At 45.7% G+C, this 18,522-nt stretch overlaps 6 protein-coding genes across 7 annotated transcripts; 3 read left to right on the top strand and 3 right to left on the bottom strand.

Moving 5' to 3' along the window:
- The first annotated feature begins 694 nt into the window (after nt 1–694).
- On the top strand, nt 695–1,102 carry LOC137663877 (histone H2B 1/2/3/4/6). Its single transcript, XM_068401507.1, has one exon. It carries the CDS (start codon nt 722–724, stop codon nt 1,100–1,102), a length of 381 nt encoding a protein of 126 aa, XP_068257608.1. The 5' UTR covers nt 695–721.
- A 967-nt stretch (nt 1,103–2,069) lies between these two features.
- Nucleotides 2,070–2,898, bottom strand: LOC137663812 (histone H2B 1/2/3/4/6). The gene has a single exon (XM_068401385.1). The coding sequence runs from the start codon at nt 2,888–2,890 to the stop codon at nt 2,510–2,512; it is 381 nt and encodes a 126-aa protein (XP_068257486.1). The 5' UTR covers nt 2,891–2,898; the 3' UTR covers nt 2,070–2,509.
- A 316-nt stretch (nt 2,899–3,214) lies between these two features.
- On the top strand, nt 3,215–3,897 carry LOC137663650 (histone H2A-IV). Its single transcript, XM_068401095.1, has one exon. The coding sequence runs from the start codon at nt 3,238–3,240 to the stop codon at nt 3,625–3,627; it is 390 nt and encodes a 129-aa protein (XP_068257196.1). The 5' UTR covers nt 3,215–3,237; the 3' UTR covers nt 3,628–3,897.
- Nucleotides 3,898–11,430: 7,533 nt separating this feature from the next.
- Nucleotides 11,431–12,116, bottom strand: LOC137664394 (histone H2B 1/2/3/4/6). The gene has a single exon (XM_068402353.1). It carries the CDS (start codon nt 11,902–11,904, stop codon nt 11,524–11,526), a length of 381 nt encoding a protein of 126 aa, XP_068258454.1. The 5' UTR covers nt 11,905–12,116; the 3' UTR covers nt 11,431–11,523.
- Nucleotides 12,117–12,207: 91 nt separating this feature from the next.
- Nucleotides 12,208–12,779, top strand: LOC137664393 (histone H2A-IV). The gene has a single exon (XM_068402352.1). It carries the CDS (start codon nt 12,258–12,260, stop codon nt 12,645–12,647), a length of 390 nt encoding a protein of 129 aa, XP_068258453.1. The 5' UTR covers nt 12,208–12,257; the 3' UTR covers nt 12,648–12,779.
- A 6-nt stretch (nt 12,780–12,785) lies between these two features.
- LOC137664391 (histone H1.01-like) lies at nt 12,786–14,341 on the bottom strand. 2 transcript variants are annotated; one of them, XM_068402350.1, is made up of 3 exons: nt 13,665–14,341; nt 13,533–13,582; nt 13,046–13,136 (listed from the first exon to the last, which is right to left on the bottom strand). In XM_068402350.1, the coding sequence occupies exons 1-2, from the start codon at nt 14,318–14,320 to the stop codon at nt 13,576–13,578; spliced, it is 663 nt and encodes a 220-aa protein (XP_068258451.1). In that variant the 5' UTR covers nt 14,321–14,341; the 3' UTR covers nt 13,046–13,136; nt 13,533–13,575. The 2 variants fall into 2 exon arrangements, with proteins under 2 accessions (XP_068258450.1, XP_068258451.1); XM_068402349.1 differs by lacking the exon at nt 13,533–13,582 and having other exon boundaries at nt 12,786–13,136.
- Nucleotides 14,342–18,522: the final 4,181 nt, after the last annotated feature.

Below are 18,522 nucleotides of genomic sequence, written 5' to 3'. Positions count from 1 at the left end.
CGACACACACATCGCCGTGAGCGACGATGGACACACACATCGCTCCCCTCCTCCCCTACACACACATCGCCCTGCGCCGACGGACACACACACAGCGCTTCGCTCCCCGAAGACACTCTCATCGCTCTGCACCGACGGACTACACATGACTCCGCGCCCCGCGATACTGGCACCTTTCTGCGCCACACGAAAAACACATCCCTTTGCTCCCCAGGACACACACAGAGGGTCGCTCATAGCACACTCCCCCCACCCCCGTCTTCGGGGAGCGAAGCGCTGTGTGTGTCCATCGGCGCAGGGCGATGTGTGTGTAGGGGAGGAGGGGAGCGATATGTGTGTCCGCAGTCGCGCACGGCGATGTGTGTGTCGTTGGCCTGAGAGCGATAAGTTTCGGGGAAGCACAGAGCAATGTTTGTGTCGGAGCGCAAGGGTAATGAGTTTTGGGGGGGCCCACATCGCTCTTCTCCCCACGACAACACGCGTCGCTTCGCACACCCCCAACACACATCATCCTGCGCCCCACCGAAGCGCACATCGTCCGGGGCGGACAATTCCCCCGCCCCGGTTTCTCCAGCCTCAGTGAGACACAGGGTGAGTGGAGGTGGGGCTTCCTCGCCCGAAATTGGCAGCTCACTATAAAAGGAGCTCCCGCGGGCGGTGGCGTTATCTAGGGCTTTGTTAGCGCTGCTTGTTGGTGCGTGAGAGATGCGCGTTTGCTGCTATGCCTGAGCCTGCCAAGTCCGCCCCCGCCCCCAAGAAGGGCTCTAAGAAGGCGGTGACCAAGACACAGAAGAAGGGAGACAAGAAGCGCAAGAAGAGCCGCAAGGAGAGCTACTCGATCTACGTGTACAAGGTGCTGAAGCAGGTGCACCCCGACACGGGCATCTCGTCCAAGGCCATGGGCATCATGAACTCCTTTGTCAACGACATCTTCGAGCGCATCGCGGGCGAGGCGTCGCGCCTGGCGCACTACAACAAGCGCTCCACCATCACCTCGCGGGAGATCCAGACGGCCGTGCGGCTGCTGCTGCCTGGTGAGCTGGCCAAGCACGCCGTCTCCGAGGGCACCAAGGCTGTCACCAAGTACACCAGCTCCAAGTAAGCTACCTCTGCGCCCTGTGCCAGACCTCCTCGACACAAAGGCTCTTTTAAGAACCATCAGTTCTTTAATTTGAAGAGCTTTGTCACTGGTGTTTTCCGACAGTTATTTAACTTCTCTGTCTTCCAAGTCTCGCTTACATAGTCCTTCGGGACGAGTTTTTCGCCAGTGTCCTGGTTTCGTGGGGATAAAAATTTATAGAATCAAGTTTCTGTTACATTTTTTTTCAGTTTGTGGCCAGCTGTGGTATGGTGATCAAGGTCATTAGCAGCGACAGCCAGGGCAGCTGACCCAGGCTGGCCCACAGGTGTATTCTATAACGTTAACATCAGGTTCACTATAAATGGGAAATCTGCTGGGGATGGGAGATGCTCTTTGCTCTGCTCTCTTCTTCCCTCCCTCTTTCTCCTTCTCCTCAACGGTTGCTCTCCCTGGAGCGACTTGCCACCACTCTGTGGGCTAAGTATAATTTTGTGAGTTTTCTATTAGCATTGATATTGGTTTCCTTATTTTATTAGATCTGTTTAAATTTTAACCCCTGAGTCTTCCTCCTTTTCCCAATTCCCTTTCTTGGTTTAGCCCTGGGCTAAACAAGACAAACGGTTACTGCGATTTTTCCTATGTCTCTGGGTCTGAGGTCTTAACCTGATGCTGTAAAAAAAGCAGTGACAGAAGCTTTAGAAACGCCCATCAGGGGGCAGCAGGGACTAAGAAATCGCAGTCGTTGGCACGCGATTAGACCTTATCTGTCTGAAAGTTAGTCCGTTCTGAAACCATTAACAATCTTGTTTAAGGAACCTTAGAACAAAAAAATACTATGAAATAGCTTAATTAATCCTTTATATTTAAATCTTACATTGTAAACAGAAGATTTTTCCAGATAGAAACATGAATGAAAGCACTAAGGAAAAAAGTATTTCCTTACTAATTACTTAAAATCTCGAAGGCACTTTTAACCTATATTTGCCCAAGTCTCAGCAAGCACCGTAACCGCTTTCCTCTTCTCTAATTACAGACGCCAGGGACGTTTACTGAGCAATGGCACGCAGGAAACGGACGGCGCAGGGAAGGTGCCCCACAAACGGCTGGCAACAGAAGCAGCACACAACATCGTGCACACACTGTGCAGTGTGAAGTCTCACCAGTAATAGCTAGGTTCAGCAAGGCAGAGAAAGCCACAGAGATAAGCGTATAGAGTACAAGAAGTAGGGACCACAGATAGAGTTTACGTTATTAATACCAAACCATGCTAGGGTTTTTAGATCATTGGGATTAACATTCGTCATTAAGATAATCAGAGCATACACCATCAGTAAAACGCAAGTAAAACATAGAAATTAAAGCTCTTCAGTGGAGAGGTAGGTGGCTCTTAAAAGAGCCTTTGGGTTAAATGGTCTTTCAAACACGTATTTACTTGGAGCTGGTGTACTTGGTGACAGCCTTGGTGCCCTCGGAGACGGCGTGCTTGGCCAGCTCGCCAGGCAGCAGCAGCCGCACGGCCGTCTGGATCTCCCGCGAGGTGATGGTGGAGCGCTTGTTGTAGTGCGCCAGGCGCGACGCCTCGCCCGCGATGCGCTCGAAGATGTCGTTGACGAAGGAGTTCATGATGCCCATGGCCTTGGACGAGATGCCCGTGTCGGGGTGCACCTGCTTCAGCACCTTGTACACATAGATCGAGTAGCTCTCCTTGCGGCTCTTCTTGCGCTTCTTGTCGCCTTTCTTCTGTGTCTTGGTGACCGCCTTCTTAGAGCCCTTCTTGGGGGCGGGGGCGGACTTGGCAGGTTCAGGCATCACAGCAAATACGCGTATCTCACTCACCTACAACCAGCGCTAATAAAACAGCAGGTAACACCATCGCCTGCGGGAGCCCCTTTTATAGCGGCGCTACGCAAATGAGGAGCTCGGCAGCGCCGCGTCGCTATTGGCTGGAAGTTCTAATTCAGGTCGTCACTCCGCGCTGAGCTTTGCTATTGGACACCTCTCGATTCGTGTTTCCATTGGCTGCCAAAACAAATCCCCCTTTGCAGCCAATCAGCAAAGGGGCCGCCGCTCCGCCCGAACTGAATATAAATGGTGGGCGGGGGTAGATTTTCGTGTTTGTAGAGGTGCTGTTGGAGTTTGGTGGCTGAGTTGTAGGGATGTCCGGCCGCGGGAAGCAGGGCGGGAAGGCGCGGGCTAAGGCCAAGTCGCGCTCGTCGCGGGCCGGGCTGCAGTTCCCCGTGGGCCGCGTGCACCGGCTGCTGCGCAAGGGCAACTACGCGGAGCGGGTGGGCGCCGGCGCCCCGGTGTACCTGGCGGCCGTGCTGGAGTACCTGACGGCCGAGATCCTGGAGCTGGCCGGCAACGCGGCCCGCGACAACAAGAAGACGCGCATCATCCCGCGCCACCTGCAGCTGGCCATCCGCAACGACGAGGAGCTCAACAAGCTGCTGGGCAAGGTGACCATCGCGCAGGGCGGGGTTCTGCCCAACATCCAGGCCGTGCTGCTGCCCAAGAAGACCGACAGCCACAAGGCTAAAGCCAAGTGAAGACATCTAAGCTTCATCAGGAAACAAAACGGACCAAAAAAAAAAAAAGGCTCTTTTCAGAGCCACCCACAATGATCTTAAAGAGTTGAGTCGCGCTCTGCAGTTTTGGTTCTTCAGGTTGAATGCATGCAGAAAGACGTTAGCCGATTTTTAAAATGTTTGGCTTAACTACAATGTTCTCTGTTCTTGTCTGCCAAAGTTTTTTTTTGTAGGGAGGCTGTTTTATTAATACTATATGTTACTTTTTAAAAAATTTGGGATGATGCACTGAGGGCTTCAATTTAGTTGCTTGTTGCTTTTTAAATATGTATTTCCTTTATTTTTAATAAAATATTTTTATGCTTTGAGGAACCTCGTCTGGACACTTTTAACTTTGTTTTTGTATGTTATTGCAGTAAACGTTGTGCCTCCTAGTAAGTAAACTGGCTTTACTTTAAGTGCTCTATGCCGTATTTATTAGAGGGTGATACAAACCGAAGTCTTTATATCAGTTTAGATTATTTCTGTTCGAGAGTATCGGAGTCTGATACTCCGATTGCTGTTGCAACTATGGGCAATGTAGAGTTTTCAGGCTCAGAGGAAAGGGGGGCGGGGGGGGAGCAAAACACACTAAAAAAAACAAAAACAAACAAACACAAAACAAAACAAAACAAACAAAACAAACAAACAAAAAAACAACCCACACACTCAAGAAATCACGCAGTCCCGGCAGCGACCCTGAACAAATTCTTTCGCAACCGGAGGCATGTTCTCTGCCTCGGGCCCCGTTGATTTCTATGTTTCGCTATATTTTAATGCTATCATGTAAGAGCGTTCTCAGTGAGCTGCCTGATGTTGCACTGGAATGAGCAATATCGCTTTTAATTTCATTTTTCTGGCACAACGGGCTGGATCCGTCCCCTCTTCTTCATGAGGTACAGGGAGTTTTGAGCTCTCACCTCTTTTTGGGAGAGTGTGAGTGGTTATTAGAAGTGCTGCTGTTCCAGCAGGGCACAGTGTTGACTTAAAGTCGTTCCTCTGCTTTGGTGCAGCCCTGGTTTGCTTCTGATTTCCTTCTTGCCATTGTGGGGCTCCTCGCTGCTTTTTCAGCCTTACAGTCTTAGGCAGGCTTTTGGCTGCAGAGGCAACCAGCTTCTTGACTTTCCTGGGGGTCTTTTTTGCACTCCATGGAGGTGGACACGGCCTTAGTGATCAGCTCGGTGACACTAGAGCAACAGGAGGGGTTTTCAATATGACCACAGTTTTCCCCATCTCTGTTCTCCAGTATAGGGAAAAGGGAGATGTGCGCTAATATATCTGTGGACCTGGTGTTTGCTGAGTTTAGCTTTCCTAAAATTGAGTCGGTGATAGGTTCACCGATCTACAGTGGAGGGAAGGCTCCACTCCCCTTTGTGTCTGTCTTCCACATAATGAGAGTCGCCTGCATATTCCAACCACTGTGTTTGTAGTAAAAATGGGGAAGGGTCCTGTGAAACCCCCTGGGTACATGTGCATCATGTGGGTGTTGTGTGAGAAGATTTAAATGCTAGTTTCTAGACTGCAGAAATTTTCAGTAGGACAATATTTTGGCTTTCTTTCCCTTATGAATGAATGCTCTGGTATCAACAGTACAAATGCAATAGTACAGAAGATATAGTATTTATTATTATTATTGTAGCTATTCCTCTTATTTCCCTGTTGCAGAATGCGTTTAAGCATTGCGTGGCTCTAGTTTCAAATCATATATATGGGAAACAAAGTCTTAAATAACCGATAGGGCTAAGTGAGGTCTAAACTGTGAAGGGCCACAAGGCCTCAAATGTACATTGCACAGCCAGACACTTTCGTGAAGATGCTTCATAGATGTGGTTTCCCAAAACTGGGGTAAGTGTTGAGATTGGCTCTGAAACTATATGTATTTCTTAACAAGGCAAACGTGAACATCTGCAGTCTCCTCTAAGCGGCACAGACGGATTCACGGTTATTTCTTTAACATTAACTCGGTTTTGCAGCAGCAGAATGGGAGAGGAAGGTGAAAACGCCTGTGATCAAGAGAAAAAAAAGAGAAACCTGCCTCCCCGAGCGCGTGTGAATGGGACCACTTAGCAACTCTGACGAGCCGGCGCTCCGGGCGGCCCAGCAAAAGACAGCGCATCCACCCCCCGGCCCACCCCCTGGCGCCGCTCCCGGAGGGTCCCGGACCGCTCCCGTGCGGGTCGGTCGCTGACGGGGCAGCCGCCGCTGCTACTCATCCTTCCCTCTTCACCCACCAAGCCCGAGGAAAGGAGAGGAGGGAAATGTGCGCTGTTTCGGCACCCAAATTGAAGAGCCGGCTATACAGTGAAATTAATTAATTATGTATGAATTTCTTTCTTTCTTCGTTGTGCCTTTTATTCCTTGAGCGAGGGAAGCAGAAAAAGAACCAAAACACTCAAAGGGCTTTTAATATCTACTAAAAAATATTTGCTTTACTGTGTGATTTAATCCCACGACTTTAATTTGGGTACGTTAACGGAGGAGAGCTCAGGCTGACGCCGAGTTATCTCGTCGCTGCGTAAATGCAGCGGGTGGTGGATAACGGAGTGGACAGACCCCCCAGGACCCCTCGTTTCTCCAGATACCACGAAACCCTCCGGGTTTGTCGGTCCGGCCGTGGCCAGCGGAGATTTTCCTGCTTCCCGTGCTAGTGCCAGAGACGGGGATTTAAGGATTGATCCGGGAGCCGAGATCCAATGCGGACGAGTCGAAGGAGGGAGGGGGGTGTAACGGGGTGATTCGAGAAGAGAATCGGGGAGGGAGGCCGGGCTGGGCGGAGAAGGGCGGCGCAGAGGGGATGGAGATGTTGCGGGGGTTGGAGGCTGAGCGGGCTGTGCTGCTCTGCGGCATCCTCCAAACCCTCTGCACTACAAGAGGTGCCTGGGAACAGAGGGGAGAAGGCAAAGAAAAAGGCTGGATATCTCCATGAAGGGCAGAGCAAGGCCCTGGATTTTTAAATCCAGAAACAAGCTGTTTCCTTTTCACCTTTCCACTAATTAAAGTATTTTTGACTCTTTCATTGTCAAGAAGGAGATCTGTAGGGTAAGCGGAAGAGTCCACATTATACAGCTCAGTTAAATGCTGTAAATAAACCACAGTTCTTCTGAAGCTTCCTGATGTCCCCTGTTGTTTATATCCTGTGCCATTTCCTGCTGAGAAATACGGTCTTTCATTGCAAATGTTCTCAGGTGGAAAATACTGTAAAAATTAAAAAAAAATGTAAAATATTTAATCTGCTTTCATGGTGTTATGAAAAGGGTTAATCGCTCTGATATTGTCTTTATCAATGTTTTAGCAACCCTCATTGTTTGATTTTTGTCCCGTCAATAAATGCACAATTAGAAGCTGCTATTATAAGTCTGAAGCACGACACATACATATCCCGTGAGGTTTTGTGTGACATTTAAGTATCGGTTAAGGCTAAAACTCCAGGAGCTAAACGTGCCTTACACCCATGTGACCATTTCACTTATTCCATGGGATTTGTACCAGCGATTTCAAAAGGCAGAGTTCAAAATCCCCTACATGTAGGTAGGTGGAACCGATTCAGGCAAACTGTCTGGGCTTCCTAAGCCAGCTCAGCTGAGCCCAGGCACCCGGGTTTCCCTGTCATGTGGTCAGTCCGGTCTGCTGGTGCTTGGAGCACAGGAGGAGGCAGCCCTATTTAAAATCGTATTTCCATGTGTAGAAAGATTTGGGCTATGTCATTCCTACAGTAATTCTTGTCCTCTTTTCTAAGTGGGATGACCAAATATGCTAACCTTGTTGTGTCCCAAGCGCACAAGGCAAAAAAACTTCATCATGTGGAGGGTTCAGATTATTTCACGTTGCAGTGGCTACTACTTGCTACAAAAGGAAAAGGGGATGCATGCAAGAGGTGCACGCATGTCTTCATAGCTCTGATGCTGCACGAAGGTAATGCAAGATCCTTTATTCTGTCTGAAGTCCAAATTTCAGTTGTAACTCTCCATGTCTGCCCTCTTCTTATTTTGGGAATTATTTCTTCCGTTTCTATGACCCTTTCAAGAACAAAATCTACATGCAATGCAAGTAGGACTACAAGTACAAAAAGATCATGGATTTTACTGGTGATGACAATTCCAAGCTGTCCTGGTACTCCTTTCACACACAAACTACTTATTTTCTAGTTTTAAAATGCAGGTATATCCAGAATTGCTTCTTGAGCTTTTCTGTGTTAAAAAATGAATGGAAGAACCTTTGAGATTAATACTAAGTATCAGTTTTGACAAGGAATGCTTTTGGAACAACACCTCCATCAGGACAGGCTGTCAAATAATTTAGTTCTTTGCAGCCACCAAAGAAACCCAAACCAAAACCTAAACCCCTTTTCACCTACATAGGCCTCTGGTTCTGTGACCCCAGTACCCGAGGAAAGAGCTGCCCCTGCTTGTTGTAGTGCTTCTTCCTTCCTTATCGGTCTGTGAGCTGGGAAGGGAGAAGGGGTGCTCCCAGCTTCATTCCCCTCTACTTCCATCTCTCTTCTGCAGTGAGATTTGTGTCACCTCTTGAGCTGCACTGTGCTCTGATACAGCACAACCCCGAGATCAGGTTTTTTGATCCCAAGGACTCAATTTTTTCCTTTACAATCTGAACCAGGCACATTTTCATTACCGGCCAAAAGCATTATGTCAAGGTGTATATAACCCCAAATCTTTTTCCCTTGCTGCGGTTAATGCTTTCTCCCACAATGTTAATTATTTTGAAGTATATTATTTTCTATTAAAACTGGAAAAGAAAGTCTCTGGGAAAATAACATAGCAATAATTTGCCCTCTGTGTTGAGTAATTATAATCTCTGGCCATTAGGAAAAAAATTGGATTTCCTACGTAGTTGAGCAGATATTGATTTATTCCATTTAAAAAAAAAGAGCAGGAAGTACTATAAAATTGCTATAGCCAGTGTGTGATTTGTTCAGGTTTTGGCTCAGATGTGGGCATCTATTTCTCGTTTCTGATTCAGTGTCTGGTCAGTTAGCTAGAGAATACCGTTATTTGTTTATCCAGCTGCTGTATTTCACTTTTGCAGAAATAAAAGTACATTTTTTAAAAAACGTGATGACTAATAAATATAGATTTTACTGTGGGCATTCTGATCTATAGAAGATATAAGTCTTTCCAAGAATGCTACTAACTTTATTATTCTATTAAAAATAAGACAGAGGATTTTGTTTTTTAACTGTTTGGATTGTTCTTCAGTATTCTTTACGGCTGGTTATTCACTACAGGAATAAACTGTAATGTAACTGGTTATTTCATACACAAAAGGTTGCTGATATAAAAAAAAAATATTTTGTTAAAAATGTTTGTATAACCAAAAATAAATACACCCTGTATCTCAGTTTCTGTGAATAAAGAGGTATTTTGAAGATAGACATGGAGGGTAGCTAACAAGACAGCACAAAGGGTCTGTTTAAAGATTATGCATTCTAGCACTTCCCAGTGTGGAGAATTGTTAGGATTAACGGCCTTGCTTAGCACTAAAAGCTAAAGCAGTGAAGCCTTACGCCACAAGAGCTGACCGGGAATAAACTTTTTGATAAAACTAATACTGCAAACACAGAACTAGCTGAAACTAGCAGATGCAAGCAGAATGAAGAAGATAAGGACCAAGGAAACAATTCCAAGAGAATGAGGCAACTTCAGAAGAGGGCCAGCCCAGCGACCAAGAAAACCAATAAGCAATCAAGACACCACCGACCAGAATCAAGTGATTGGACTTGGGGATCAGGTGGTGGGTGGTACAGGTATAATTGGGGGGTGAAATCTGGAGTAGGGGTCCCTCTTTGGAGGCACCCATCTTAAGCTGCTCTGTATGTCAGGTAAATAAACCACTTTTTTACTCAGTGGATTGGAGACTCGTCGTCTTCGAGCAGGAACCTAGGTCTGAGCCCTCTTGAGGGGGCATCCACATAATTCCTACCGCAGTCTAGGTGGCAGCGGCATAATTCCTGCTACATCAAGATGATGTATTTGAACACCATGCCATCTTACTGTTGCTAGGTGATGTCATCTGGGTAGAGTGGATTTAAGAATACAAAGAACATGGCTTTGAACTGAATAGGAAAGAACATTAAAGAACATGAATGATGGAAGAATATGCTGTCATATTATTTCATATGCACACTACTTGCTTTATTAATTTTGAATGTTCATCCTTGTGTGGGATGAAATAATTATGTTTGCTATTCTTGCTGAGCCTAACTAAATCCTACTGTTTTTACCTCTGGTGAAAAGAACAAGTACACACAACTTTCCACAGTAGTTGTTTTTTGTCATTTCAGAGACTTTGGTCTGGTAGAAAAATAATGGATGTGTTAGAATCAGATCTGATGACATGTGTGCACAGCTAGAAATGCAGCTAGAAGTGCCCCCTAATGTTGCCTTATCTTTCATACTGAGATTGGAAGAAGCAAACATAAGCAACATTTTCTTTGCTGTTGAGTGAAGAGTTTCATGAGCCTAGAAACAATTTCACATGATAAACAGCCTTTTAGAAAAAAAATCGCTGGACATTTCTGTGAAAGCTATGTTAATGGAATGTACAGCATGGAGCATACAAAGAGAAGAAAGGCAAAAAGAATGCTTATGGATTCCTGAGCTGGGAGGCCAAAAGGCACCACCGAGCTCCTACTTTAACTCAGGCAACAGGGCTGCCCTGTGACTGCTATAGTTTGAACTAGTGTCTTTTTTTTTTTAGGACGAAATCACTGAATTTGACTTTTACGTGACTGATTATAGAGAATAATAGCCACTGGCAAATTCTTCTTATGATCATCATCACTGTCAAAATATGAGCACTTCTAGTATATGATATTTTCTAGAGTCCCTTTCTAGAGACCCACACATCCCCTCACACAAAAACCTAGACACTGTAATATACCATGGTTTATTCATCTTTTTAGGTTTTTGACACATACAGAGGCCCAGAATATGCGAACTATGTTTCAGAGTTTGCACTAAGGCACTTGGAAAGCAAATCTCTAAACTCCATTTGAAGCTGCTGAAGAACAGACTGTGGAGGATGCCTCTTCCCACTGGATATCTGAAATCCGTCTGAGAGGTCCCCATCAGCTTTCAAGATGAAATTAACTTTGATGAATTGGTGGCAGATTTAAGACAGACCTGGTGCCTGTCTCTGTACATCTACTACAAACAACGTGCAGTCAGTACCAGAAAGGTTAACTTTTGTGATTCTGTGGTCCCTGTATGAACTAAATATGTTCAGCAGTCCACAGAATATGCTTGGAACTCAAGATGATTCAGATGCAGTTTGAGAGAAGGTGATAATGGCCTCTCACTTCTGCTACAAAAAATCCAAACAAACAACCCACCCGAAAGAGAAGACTTTAGCACCATCAAGTGGCAGATGTTGTCATAGCCATTACAACGATGTACATGGATGTTTCTATATGTAAAATCGTTGGTGCTTTCTCGACCGGAAAACTACGTAAGCCTTTTTTTCCTTCAATTAAAAATGTATAACACGAACATACTTATAATTAGTAGTGATGTATCGCATAAGAAATACAAATACCACAATCTGAAAAGAAAGAAAACTATAATGGAACTATAAATTAAGGAAATAGTATCACCTGAAAAGTAAAAGAAAAAAACCCTTTAGTTACAAAAAACCTAGTTCTAAGTCATTTGTTGCCCAGATAAAGTATGTTTCCTGGCATAGAAAACTGCAAAACAGTATTTTACCAAAATTAATCTTAAATGGGACTTAAAAGACTAAATTAAGAATTCACGCTAAGGAATCAAAACGTTTTTTTCCATACTTGACAGTACAGCCCTTTTATTGAAAAGGTGGGTGGCTCTTAAAAGAGCCTTTGGGTTAAAACTGACGATCCGAGTCGCTCTACTTGGAGCTGGTGTACTTGGTGACAGCCTTGGTGCCCTCGGAGACGGCGTGCTTGGCCAGCTCGCCAGGCAGCAGCAGCCGCACGGCCGTCTGGATCTCCCGCGAGGTGATGGTGGAGCGCTTGTTGTAGTGCGCCAGGCGCGACGCCTCGCCCGCGATGCGCTCGAAGATGTCGTTGACGAAGGAGTTCATGATGCCCATGGCCTTGGACGAGATGCCCGTGTCGGGGTGCACCTGCTTCAGCACCTTGTACACGTAGATCGAGTAGCTCTCCTTGCGGCTCTTCTTGCGCTTCTTGTCACCTTTCTTCTGTGTTTTGGTGACGGCTTTCTTAGAGCCCTTCTTAGGCGCCGGTGCGGACTTAGCCGGCTCAGGCATCACACCAAACACGAGTGTCTCAGAGACTCAAACCACGACACACAACACAGCTGAGAGACAAACTGAGATAAAGCACTGTCGTGCCATCTATTTATAGCTCTCTTATGCAAATTACTTGAATTCCCTTTGCGTACTTTCATTGGTCAGAATACAAGCAGCGACATAACTTCTCTAGAGCCGTTTTTTTATTGGTCGGAATTCGATTCACCTCCTCATTGGCTGCCCAGTTGAGACCTACTTCTCAGCCTATCAGCGACGGGGCGAGGTAGGAAAGCGAGGCTATAGCTGAAGAGCGCCGGGTAGTTTCTCTGTTCGGGTGCTGGGTGGTCTTAGAAGTGAACGAGAGAGCCAGCATGTCCGGCCGCGGGAAGCAGGGTGGGAAGGCGCGGGCCAAGGCCAAGTCGCGCTCGTCGCGGGCCGGGCTGCAGTTCCCCGTGGGCCGCGTGCACCGGCTGCTGCGCAAGGGCAACTACGCGGAGCGGGTGGGCGCCGGCGCCCCGGTGTACCTGGCGGCCGTGCTGGAGTACCTGACGGCCGAGATCCTGGAGCTGGCCGGCAACGCGGCCCGCGACAACAAGAAGACGCGCATCATCCCGCGCCACCTGCAGCTGGCCATCCGCAACGACGAGGAGCTCAACAAGCTGCTGGGCAAGGTGACCATCGCGCAGGGCGGGGTTCTGCCCAACATCCAGGCCGTGCTGCTGCCCAAGAAGACCGACAGCCACAAGGCTAAAGCCAAGTGAATACAAAGGGAAAAGCGGCCCGTTGTCTTTTCCAAAGTAATCCAAAGGCTCTTTTCAGAGCCACCCACAAAATCATAAAGAGAGCTCAGTTATCCGTGTTACGGTTTATGCCGTTTTACATGAATTACTCAACTCGTGTTTTGTCTTATTATCTTTACGTTTATTAACAGTATTTTTGGCTTAGTGATAGTTGTTCAACGCTTTTCATGTTTTCGTTAACAGTCATGCCAAAACGTCCTCCGAAAGCAAGTTCTTCCTGGTATGGGATATTTTCCGCTTAGTTCTTAATGCCAGAGGACATGTGAACACTATTTCGGCGAGATCTCCTCCCCCCCCTCTTCCTCGTTTTTCTGCTCCGGGAGTGGCTGAAACTGCACCAGAGATACAAGGCGTAATCGTCTTTGGGGAAGGGGGGGAAGGGGCAGCGGGACGGGCTCTCCGCTGGCCAATCCTTGGTCAGGGCGGGCTTTTTCAATACTTAAAAATTTTCTTTCTCACAGGGAACAAAAGGAAAGGGAGAGCTCAGCTATTTTCGGGTCAGTAAAGAAACCCTCCCCTCCTCCCCCAAACAGACAAAGCCATTTAAAGAGACACTTTAAAGAGAAACAATACAATAGATTAGACATGGCTCAGTAATAGCATGCCTGATAATTGCATTACTTTTGCTACAAAATATATTCTTAAAAAAAGTACATCCGATTTTTATCAAATCGTTACTATAAAACATTGCTTCCTGGTACTCAAACCAATTACTCAGCAAAAAGATGTAAAAGTCTACACTTCCCTAAAGCCGCCGCGCTTTACCGTGTTCGTTAGCATTTCTTTCGGTAATAGAGGGAGTAAGGCGGGGGGGCGGATAGATACAATTGACTTCTGACGACTTACAATTACTCGATCCTTCCTGCCGGTTACTGACGATCTCGGCGCCTCAGCTCCTTTAGGGAAAGTGTGGGTGGCTCTTAAAAGAGCCGTTTGATAACAAAGTATGTAGAGCAGAACTCTCCTGGTATAACTTACTTCTTTTTGGGCGCCGCCTTCTTTGCCTTGGCCGCTTTGGGCTTGGCTGCCTTGGGCTTGGCTGCTTTGGGCTTCACCGCCTTCGCCTTGGCCGGGCTCTTCGCTGCCTTCTTGGGGCGGCCTGCCTTGGCAGCTTTCTTGGGGCTCTTAACTGCTTTCTTGGCCGCGGTGGCTGCCGGCTTCTTGGCTTTCTTGGGACTTTTCTTCACCGCCGCCGCCTTCTTAGGCTTTTTACCAGAGCTAGCAGGCTTCTTGGCCGCCGGCTTCTTGGGCTTGGCCGCGGCTGCCCGCTTCTTGGGTGCTTTTTCCTTCACTTCTCCAGGTTTCTTGTTGAGGCGGAAAGAACCGGAGGCGCCGGTGCCCTTGGTCTGCACCAGAGTGCCCTTGCTGACGAGGCTTTTCAAACCCAACTTGATGCGGCTGTTGTTCTTCTCCACATCGTAGCCACCGGCGGCCAGCGCCTTCTTGAGCGCGGCGAGGGAGAGCCCCTTGCGCTCCTTGGAGGCGGACACAGCCTTGGTGATCAGCTCGGTGACGCTGGGGCCCGCGGGCTTGCGGGCTTTGGAGCCGCCGGCCGCCTTCTTCGGCTTCTTGGCGGCGGCCTTGGCGCCGGGCGCGGGCGCATCGGGGGCGGCAGCGGGAGCGGTCTCGGACATCGCAGCAGAGTTCTCTGCAGAGCAGGCGAACACAATTGGGCTAGCGCGGGTCAGATGCTCGTATTTTTAGAGAGGAGCCGCGCGGTGATTGGTGCGTTGCAGAGCCCGCCCCGCTGCACGGCCGGGGAGCCCTTCGGTGTGCTCGATTTGTGTTTCTTTGGACTAACAAAAGTGTATTTTCTTCGGAATTTCTGCCACCAAATCGCCCCGTTTCCCCGGTGAGGGAGGAGAAGAGCAGGTACTTGCGTTCGGGAGAGTTTGCAGCCGCAAACACGCGAGCTGAGTTAAAGGAGAAGCGATAAATCCTGTGTGCTGCTGCTGGAGAGACCTCTGAAGAGAGAAACTTTTGTTTTTCCTTGCAAATTAAAAATTTCCTTTTGACATAAATGTTACAGCAACGACTCAGTCTGATTCTTTAGAGGGTTTTCTTGGGGTCAAAGTTGAAATCTGAGTATTTAAAGCTATTTTGACAGTTTAAATTGATTTTGAAGAGGAGGAAGTAACACAAACTCCTCTTTCAGCTCTGAATATGGATTAAGAACCGGTTCCTTTGACGATGTGTTTTACCTCCTAAAACGCTAAAGTCTAGTGAAATAGTGTCTCGTACAACCTCCTATTGCACTTTTCATACAGCCATAAGCAATTTGTTAATATCTGAAGATTTATGAACATACAGTTGTTTTATTTTGTCTTCCTGGAATTTGAGTACAAGGGAGGCAAATTTACGCTGCTACCTTGTGTTGGGTGGTTTCTTTCTTTTGTTTGTTTTCCATAGGAAATTCTATCCCAATTATTAAGTAAATCAAGCTATTTGCTTTTCATATTGCATTTCAATTTCAAGTAAACAGTCGTTGGATACTTAATGTTACAAAACTGCAGCTTTGCAAAAGAAAGCAACCTCCTAAACGTATGGTGATATTTACTGAAATTATCTTTGTCTCTGCAGTAATTTATGGTTACCAATGTAAGGTCTAGTGTAGCGGTTTAGTAGTTATGCTCTTCCTGCCCAGAGAGTATTATCTTGTTATGTATTTTCTCTAATAATAGTAGAATTTAAAACCATATTACAGTTGGGTTTTTTTGCACATCTCACACAATGTGTCTACACAAAGGTTTATCTAAAGCCAATTCTGAATCCTCTTCCCACCCTAAATAAAACCCACTTAATTCTTCTTTATGCCTTTTACAGCCATCACTGAAATGAGGAAATGCTTTCAGGACAAAACCTAGAGCACTTTGTGATAACCTGAGTTTTAACAAGGGGAGAGGTAGGCCATAGGTCGTTCCTAAAGAACCAGGAAGAATTCAATCAATATTGATATCTGGTGGAAGAGGATGTAATGCGCTGAACAGAAGAGAGCTCTGGAATAATATTTTATTAATCTGTACCTGATTATAAAGAATAATATTATCTGTCGCTTTTTGTAGTTATATAAGGATCACAAAGACTACACTTCAGTCCTGCCCTCTGATTTCCTTTGATATTAACAGATATAACATATAATGTGAATACAGTATTTAAGTACATATTAGCAACCAAAATTTCAGATTGTATGAATAGGTAGTTTTGGGTAAGTGTAATCCTATTTCCACCGTATTATTTATTTTACAATGGCTGTTTTGTAAATACTAATTTTATATATATGTAAATTTATATAACATGAAAACATACAACATGAAAACATTTTAGTTTGCTGTAAAATTGGGTTTCAGTGAATATGAAAGTATGAATAAATGCAATTAAGGGAAAAATTGCAACCTACACCCTAGAAGAAAAAAAATCAGAAAAAAGGTTACAGGAGAAGTGCACCTGAGTTCTGTAATGCTTCAACAGGAAGATAATTAAGAGAAGGGCTAATCAAATTGGGAATTTCAAGGTCTTGTTTGTAAAAGTCATGTAACATGAAATAAGGATACAGGAATGAAATAAACTGGAGTGGATGTGGGTATTGAAGATACACCTTCACAAATTACCAAAACTGAAGTAAAATAAAAATATATATTTTTAAGCCTATATCCTGTATGTATTTGTAAAACAATGAATGAGACTTTCCATTGACTTGACTACATAGTGAAATAAGGCAGCAATGCTGGGAGGAGATGACATTTAGCAGCTACTAAGACACATAGCTCACAGACAGAGGAAAAGCGTAGACCGTGAGTGACGTGTCAGTAAAATGAAAATTCATGTTGCAAACTGTTGTTATTTTGAACTCATACACATTTACTTCAGTAACCTTCACTGGAGGAGATTTAAATACTCCAGCCCTCAGTTGTGGCTTCACAGAGCGTTGATTCACATGTGTAGATGGCTGACATTGAGGTGGCTAAAATGGTCACCATCCCAGTGTTCTGCCTGGCTTTTCTCCCAGCAATTGCTACCCTCTCCCCGTTTTCAACAGGGACAGCTTATAATATGTGTGGCAGCTTCTGATCTCCAACAGTTACAGTCTACTATCTTAAAATAAACTGAAGTAACTTCAGAAATTTCATGACACACAGAGAAGCTCTTACCTTTCTTTTTTAATGGCTTAGCAGCAAAGACATAAAATAACTTTAGCGATGTAGAATTACTGCTTGGAACACGTTTTCTTCTGTACATGAAAGAAATACATGCAGGAACAACATTTTGGAAAGTTAAGATGCATTTGGCAATTTTAAAAAGAGTTTGCTCAGCAGTCAGAGCAGATAGTTTAGAAGGAATGGACAGATGTACTCAGACAAAGAAAAAATGTGGTGAAGGATTATATAAAAGGCAGGAATGGCAGTTTCACCTTCAGCTGAGGAAATGAGAAAAGGAAATAACCCTTGTTTAGGTATTGTAGAAGGACTTCATGAAGAAGGCTCCACATGGACTCTGACATGCAGTTTGGCTTTCCCAATGAGACTGGAGGGAGGTGGACTTCATTCATTAAAAGAGGAGGAGAGTGATATCAGGATCTCCAGAGATACTTTTGAAGAGAGCATCACTGTAATGTCTATTACATCTGAGTGACTTCAATCTTTCTCACCTCATGGGCACCCCAGCAGGCCACGCTACAGCACAAACCTGCACAAGATTGCAATCTGAACCCTGCAAGTCACTTCCCTTCAGATACTCAGGTCTGTCCAAGTTTTGCAGTTATCTGTTAAGACTTGGCATAGGCAAGGAGATACATGAACCACAGCTAAGGGCTGGCATTGCACCTGAGAGCTATCAAACATTCTCATCTCCAGTTTAGGATCTGCCAGTACTTGTTCCTAAGAAAATGAGCTCTGGGTTATATTTAGATGTTTTTGCAATAATGAGAGGTAGCATGGTAGTTGTTCTTCTCAAACAATTTTGTTAGGAGGCATCAGCATGATAGCTAGCCACACAGATGTGGCTAATGGGCAGCTCTACCTGCTGTAGGTGAGTCCCGTGGTCAATCATTCTTAGATAGATGGAGGAAGTACAGCTGATCTGCCTCTGCACCACAGCCCCTCTCCTTCCTCAAGTGACAACTTCCAGAGAGATTTAGGTGAGGGCCTTTACACCATGTGCTGCACTCCCTCATACGTGTTCCACAGGAAAGAGGTGTAAATACTCCTTGCAACTGTGATTATACTCCTGTTACAGCGCTACACCCATGCCTTACTTGCCTTCAGTGACTTCATTTTTCATCTGAGTTACACATGTAATAACTCGTGTGATCAAACCAGCCAGCACAGTCTAACAGCTTTTAACCCTTAGCTAAGCAATTTTAAAGAGGTACCTACCAAACTACAAACTTGTTGCAGCTCAGTAAACAAGTCTCTGCCTACATAATACTAACGTTGCTGCTGCTGCTGTTGTTAAGACTTCTAAGTGTAATGAGGACACACAAGGCCTTTTAAATCCAGTGTATGTCTGAGCATCTGTAGTGGGCAGGACAAATAGGGCAGGGCAACGGATGACTGTCCCCATAGACTCAGCTTCCTGGAATGTTGCACACTCCTCCCTGTACTCTTCGTTAAGGGTTGGGTCACCTGTTGTGGCCTCCCTTCATCATTGTCATGGCATGTCATTTGGGAATTGAAAACCTATAGTCCAAAACCTAGATATGTCCATAGTTAGGAGGCACCGTGAAGGATGCCCTTCCTGGGAAAGCGAAAAAAACAGCAAAAATGCAGGGGGCCAAACCCCTTCCCAGAACAGCTAATAAGGAAAAAAGATGCACTTTGATCTTTATTGTATGGGAGTT

The sequence above is a fragment of the Nyctibius grandis genome, chromosome 5, assembly GCF_013368605.1.
Source record: "Nyctibius grandis isolate bNycGra1 chromosome 5, bNycGra1.pri, whole genome shotgun sequence".
Taxonomy (NCBI): domain Eukaryota; kingdom Metazoa; phylum Chordata; class Aves; order Nyctibiiformes; family Nyctibiidae; genus Nyctibius; species Nyctibius grandis.
This window is presented reverse-complemented; position numbering and strand designations above follow the sequence as displayed.